Below are 6,513 nucleotides of genomic sequence, written 5' to 3'. Positions count from 1 at the left end.
CAAACAAACAAGAGTCTGATGTATTGATTTCAGAAGTCACTTGTCTCTGCGCCATTGCCGACTTCGTGAGGAGACGAGTTGGGGCTGCCGTGTCGATTTCAAATGCCCGAAATCAAATGGGTCCAAATCCAATATTTGTTGCTATCCTCATTTTACACTTTTCGCTATGTTTGGCGTCAAAGAGTGTGTTCCAGATGTTTCGCAGGACAACACATGAGCAGTGTCACCGACTCTGTGTGTACTCGTCAAGATGTCTTTCGGTCAGCTGGTCGACGTCCACAAGGGACTGTCTGCTGAAATCAAAGAAGGCGAACAGGGAAAGTTTGCGAGCATCTGACAGTACACTAGTTCAACAAAGTATACAGCAGGTATGTGTGTGTGTATGTATTGTGTTTCTGTGGGAAAAGACCTAAAGATTATGTCCATTCTGTTACATTATTGATGGTGTTTAGTTATGTTTATTTGTCCTATATCTAAGAAAGCCTAAGAAATAAGTATCTACTACAAAGTGTCTTTATCTCAAATCAAAGTGTAACTATTGTCTTCCTTACTTTCCTGCGAACCTCCAAAACAAAAGTTGCTACACAAATTAGCCCCATTTATTATTCATATGTATTTCTCATGTATATAGGCCTATAGAATTGGTTTCTGTTCAATCGGTTTGGAGCAGGGGGGTGGGGGGGGGGGGGGTGGGGGGGAGGGAGGGAAGGGAGAGACTCGGACAGGTTTCGTCAGACAAGTCAGCTTTCGACTCCAGTCGTGGTATTAGTCCTATAGTCCTATATTTATTTAACTCGACTCGAATTTAACTCTGATTCTGTTCACTTAACACGGGACGTTTTGGCGTACAAGGAACCGGTGTTGTTATACATTCTCGCAGTACAACTATGTGATTTTGGGAAACAGAGTCTGACAGAGGCTACATGGGAAAGGCCGCGAAGTGAGGCGGTACTTGGGCAGTAGTAGTTATGGTAACTGATCCTCCCTTGCTTAATAGATTAAGACAGACGGACGACTAATAGTCCGTTTTGTGTCGGCAACTGAGATAGACAATCTGCTTCGCTCGTCATATCAAGTCAACGACTACTTGATCCTTCTAGGGGTCGGGATGCGTATCGAAAGGACGACGTTCTGTTCCACTCCTCATGCAGCGCCTGGACAAGTTCAGCCAATGTGAGCCACGTCACGTTGACGCACACATGACCCAGACATCTTCACACTGTGAAAGGTCTGGGATGATTGGTTTTCACCATGTTCTATTGATCCTGTTCTGTTGGAGACTGTTGACAAAACACAAGGCTTTTCGTCTTTAGGGAGAGAAAGTGGTGTAAAGTCTGTGTAATGACTTTGCCTAGCACATTATGAAGTAGGGCTCGCTCAGTCACAGTGGTGCTAGTCCACACCCTAACCGGTCCTCCGTCAAATCTTTCCTGAGGTCAGGTTGACCTACGTGTGATGTATATTTTAACGCAGCTAGACACGAATATATCTCAAAAGGACGTGCGGTCATTTGACACGTAACCAGTGGTGATTATCCCAGTTTTGAATGTTTTGTTATAAAACAACTTGAAACAACTTGCAATATCTTTAATCTGTCCCTTACAGTATCCTTCTAAGCGTGATGAGTAATGGGATGGTGGTATAGAGTCTCTTCCCTAATTAGGTACTGGTGAAGATCCAGGTTATATCGGATCTTATGACAATGTTACACTCACTTTCTCAATGTACATATGGTTATTTGTAGATTCATCCATGTGCCATGCAGCCATGCAGTGCCAACCAAATGTGCATTCCCATCAACACCGCTAAAAACCATGTGTGTGTACGTACTATCCCGGCATCAACCGCTTCTACTACCCCACCTACTACTTCGGCATCAACTGCTACTACTGCAACTACTGCTACTACCCCACCTACTACTTCGGCATCAACTGCTACTACTGCAACTACTGCTACTACCCCACCTACTACTTCGGCATCAACTGCTACTACTGCAACTACTGCTACTACCCCACCTACTACTTCGGCATCAACTGCTACTACTGCAACTACTGCTACTACCCCACCTACTACTTCGGCATCAACTGCTACTACTGCAACTACTGCTACTACACCAACTACTACCTCGGCATCAACTGCTACTACTGCAACTACTGCTACTACACCAACTACTACCTCGGCATCAACTTCTACTACTGCAACTACACCAACTACTATCCCGACATCAACTTCTACTACTGCTACTACACCAACTACTATCCCGACATCAACTGCTACTACTGCTACTACCCCACTTACTACCACGGCATCAACTGCTACAACTGCTACTACACCAACTACTATCCCGACATCAACTGCTACTACTGCTACTACACCAACTACTACCTCGGCATCAACTGCTACTACTGCTTCTACACCAACTACTACTACTACTACTACTACCACGACCACGACCACTACCACTACCACTTCTACAACTACCACTACTACTACTACTACTACTACTACTGCTGCTGCTGCTGCTACTGCTGCTACTACTACGAGTACATCTCCTGTGGCGACTGCATCAGTCCCAGCATCAACGTCAACAGCAAGCACGACTATACCATGTACGTATATGAATGTGTTATTGTTAAACATTACGGTGAAAAGCCTATGTCATTGACTGAATAGGAAAATACACGCAACAACATGTATCTGAAACTAATTGTTTCCTCATGGCAGTTAGCTGGTGATGTGAAAGAGCATGTCTAAATAGTTATGTTCGTTTTAACCGTTTTTCCTCACAGCAAAAGTAATTATCAACGGAAGAAATCAAAATAACACTTCTACTTTGAAAATGGTACCAGTCCAGTCATTGAAGAAGTGAGAGAGAGAGAGAGAGTGAGTGAGTGTGGTTTTCTAAACCCTTGGTGCACATGGTAACTATACATTCTGTGTGTAATAAACGTCTGTTTCACAGTTAACGGTACATGTGTGGTGGACATCGACTGTGCTGAACTACCTGGACGGACATGTTCTGGGGGTGTCTGCATATGTTCCATCGGATACGACATGGACGAAACCAGCGTTAAGTGCAGGAAGCTGACAGGTAACAGAGACATCCTTTACAAAAGTAATTTAATACTGTCAATCAATGTGTATACAGTCGTCAGTCATTTATTGTCACGTGTAATGGGCGCGTGCACGTACATGCACGTGTTTGAGAGTGTGAGTGAGTTTAGTTTTACGCCGCACTCTGTCGCTATGACAGATCATAAATATGTTGATATGATACAAGATAGCGTATGTGGGTCAGATCATTTGCCTTGATGAGATGAGGAGTGAGTGAGTACAGTTTTACGCCGCACTTACAAATATTCCATCTCTATGGCGGCGGTTCGTAAATAAACGAGTCTGGACCAGATAAGCCAGTGATCAATAGCATGAACATCGATCTGCGCAATTGCGAACCGATGACATTTGTCAACCAAGTCAGCGTGCCTGACCACCCGATATATTATATCCATTTAGTCGCCTCTTACGACAAGCAGAGTCGTATTTTATGGCAAGCATGGGTTGCTGAAGGCCTGGTCTACTATGGGCCTTTCTGTTTGAGAGTGTACTCCAAATTATTCCATTTAAGAAAATACCAGACCTAACGAGCAACATCTTTCGAAATATTGTGTGTCATGTGTATTCAGTGTGAGTAATTTATGCTACAATTATGTAAACGTAATAACTGCCATTAATGCTTCAGCATAGTCGTTTAGGAGCCGCCATGACTGGGCAACTACAGTGTAGATGGTTGCACAGAATATGGATCACTGGCTTGTGTGACCTTCTGTGACGGGACCGTAAACATAGAAAATGATTTGGACATAATATCGTTTCAGGATGGTTAAGTTTAAGGTACCATTTCGGACCTGTGACATAGGGAGAAATCCAGATTGTACAGAAATATGTTGTCTTTTTACAGACTGTTCGTCGTTTGGATCTGAGTTCACCCTCTTCGTGAACGTGGCAATCAAAGACCACAACGTCAAGATCTTCAATTCTAAGACTCCTGGAGAATGTGCCACGTTGTGTGCCAGTGCTAAATATATCACCTGCAGATCTTTTGAACATTATTATAATAACTGTTACCTACAGACTGTAACGTGGTTTGATGTTGGCGACGATGAGCATCGCTTGCTGGCAAATGTTGGACATTACCAGCGCAGATGTAATTGGTGATACGCAAAAGCATTGACAGCTGATAAGGAAACAAGCTTAAAATGACAAAATATTGAAGGACGACGACAAGAAATGTATCTAAATTTACATTGTTTTGTACCTTTTGTCAAGAGGGGAAAACACGAGAATGGTGTAAAATCTCGCAATCTCGACATGTAAAAACAGGCAAAAAAAACCCCAAAAAAACACACACAAGAAGGTTTGCCACGAGTGCGAGATTGGCGTAAATAAATGATACTGTTGGCGCAATGTTTCGCAAACTGAAAGCGAACCGGTCATAACATGAACGCTGAGTGTGATGAGTTTTCATTTTGTTTCGTTGGCTGTTCTGTATACAAGTGTCTGAACAGCTCATAGGTCTTCACCAGAGCAGATGACAACCAGTTCCTGAACATGTGTCAGCTGAAGATATTGCATTTGTGTGGAATAAACGAAATCAGTAAGCTGCAACTGCTATGTTTGATGCTGTTGTTAGCAATTGTATTATTAATCATAATGTTCTAGAATGTTCTATAATCCTTTCAGTGAAAGGGAGATTACTAGAGCTATGATTTTACTGAAAAATAGTAAATCAGGAGGTATGGATGGAATTCCGCCTGGTTTTCTTAAAACAACATTAATATTAGTTCCATATTTTGAAATTGTGCACGATGTACTTCTTGATAGTGGTGTTTTCACTGACAGCTGGAATACTGGGGTGATAATTATTTTATTTAAGAAGGGCCATATCAAAGATCCCAATAAATTATTGTTGTGTACCTTTGTTGAACACTCTTCGCAAAGTTCACCTCAATTATAGGAACTAGAATTAGACATTGACTTTAATTAATCTATCATACGTGAATCACAGACAGATTCCAGGAGCGATTATGCTACAGTTGATGCTGTATTTGTCTTGCAATCACTGGGTCAAAAATATTCAAGAAAAACAAAAAGCGATTGCTTTTGATTTGATTTTCAAATATATGAACTACTATACATTTTACATAATAAGGGTATTTGCGGTATTTCAGTGATATGTATTCTGAGGTTAAAGCTTGTGTTAAAACTAACAATAGAAGGTCTGACTTGTTTGATACATCGTCTGTTGTTAGACAGGGTTGCATGTTAAGTCCTGCTTTGTTTTTTTATTTATCAATGCATTAATATCAGAATTTACAAAGCGGTTCAAGGGGTATATTTGTTCATGACCTGTTAGAGGACCTGCGTTGAAGGTGAATTCCATTTCTTTCTGTGATATCCTTACTAAAAGACATTTAGAGAAGATTTTGAACAACAGAAATATATCAATCCATTCCATGATAAATTTGTCTTATTAAAAAATCATCAACATATTCTGCTACGACGTTGTGGGCATATGCACCAATGTACCTCGAGAATTGACAACCTTCAACAAGCCCTCAACACTAGCCTCTCTACCGACTATCATCAGCCTCACCTCCGCCTGCATCTAGTCGACCTATTTCACATGGGGCGATGCTATCTATGAGCAAATCCACTCACTTCCTTTGGGCTCCCCACTATCCCTAAGCAGAAATTTACATGAGTGCAATGGAAGATGAGGCTCAAGAAACTGCACCCTTCAAAGCTTCCTGCTGATATCACATAGTGGATGACACTTTCGTCATCCTTCAACCTCAGCACGATCCAATTGAACAAACAGCATCCCGCATCAAATTCACCATTGAAGCAGAGCGGAACATGCAAAGTACCTTTCCTCGAAGCCCTTGTGTCCCTTACCTCCTGTAACCATCTCCAAACCGTGTACAGAAAATCTACCCGTACGGGTCAATACATCCTCTACAAGTCAAACTATCCCCCTATAGGTCAAAACCGGCGTCAATTCTACACTGACCAAGAGAACCGAAAACAACTGCACAACAAATTTAAAAGAACAAATTGAACATCTGAGGATAGTCTTTGTAGACCGTAACCACTGTCCGCCGAGAATAGTCAGCAGAACCTTTCAAGCAAGGCTGTCACCTCCTACCAAAACATCTAAACCAGAATCAGCCCCCATCAAGATGCCCATTCGCCTGGAAAACTACCGCATCAAACCAGCCTTCTCAGCGTCCCCCAGCCCCAGCAATCTCCTCCATGTCAACGGAAGAAAACAACCCACTGTCAACGAAGCTACACAGATGAAACATCCCGACCCACCAACGCCCGTGTCAAAAGACATCGCAGCTCTGCTGCAAATTCCGACAGCAAATCAGCCATCTCTGACTACATCAAAGCAAACTCTAATCATGAAAGAGAGTGGTCTGACATCACCATTCTAGTAAATAACCAGACGGA

General features: G+C 42.3%; 1 protein-coding gene across 1 annotated transcript; it reads left to right on the top strand.

Annotated features, from left to right (window-relative positions):
* Positions 1-250: 250 nt before the first annotated feature.
* On the top strand, positions 251-4,215 carry LOC137271624 (ice-structuring glycoprotein-like). Its single transcript, XM_067804062.1, has 5 exons — positions 251-321; positions 1,101-1,173; positions 1,745-2,609; positions 2,963-3,091; positions 3,959-4,215. The coding sequence occupies exons 1-5, from the start codon at positions 251-253 to the stop codon at positions 4,213-4,215; spliced, it is 1,395 nt and encodes a 464-aa protein (XP_067660163.1).
* Positions 4,216-6,513: the final 2,298 nt, after the last annotated feature.

The sequence above is a fragment of the Haliotis asinina genome, chromosome 2 (genome assembly GCF_037392515.1).
Source record: "Haliotis asinina isolate JCU_RB_2024 chromosome 2, JCU_Hal_asi_v2, whole genome shotgun sequence".
Lineage (NCBI taxonomy): Eukaryota > Metazoa > Mollusca > Gastropoda > Lepetellida > Haliotidae > Haliotis > Haliotis asinina.
This window is presented reverse-complemented; position numbering and strand designations above follow the sequence as displayed.

Coding starts and splice junctions, on each gene's coding strand:
- LOC137271624 (XM_067804062.1), top strand. CDS start 251: ATGTCTTTCGGTCAGCTGGTCGACGTCCACAAGGGACTGTCTGCTGAA. Junction 1,174..1,744: donor CCTGGACAAGTTCAGCCAAT/GTGAGCCACGTC, acceptor GGTTATTTGTAG/ATTCATCCATGTGCCATGCA. Junction 2,610..2,962: donor AGCAAGCACGACTATACCAT/GTACGTATATGA, acceptor TCTGTTTCACAG/TTAACGGTACATGTGTGGTG.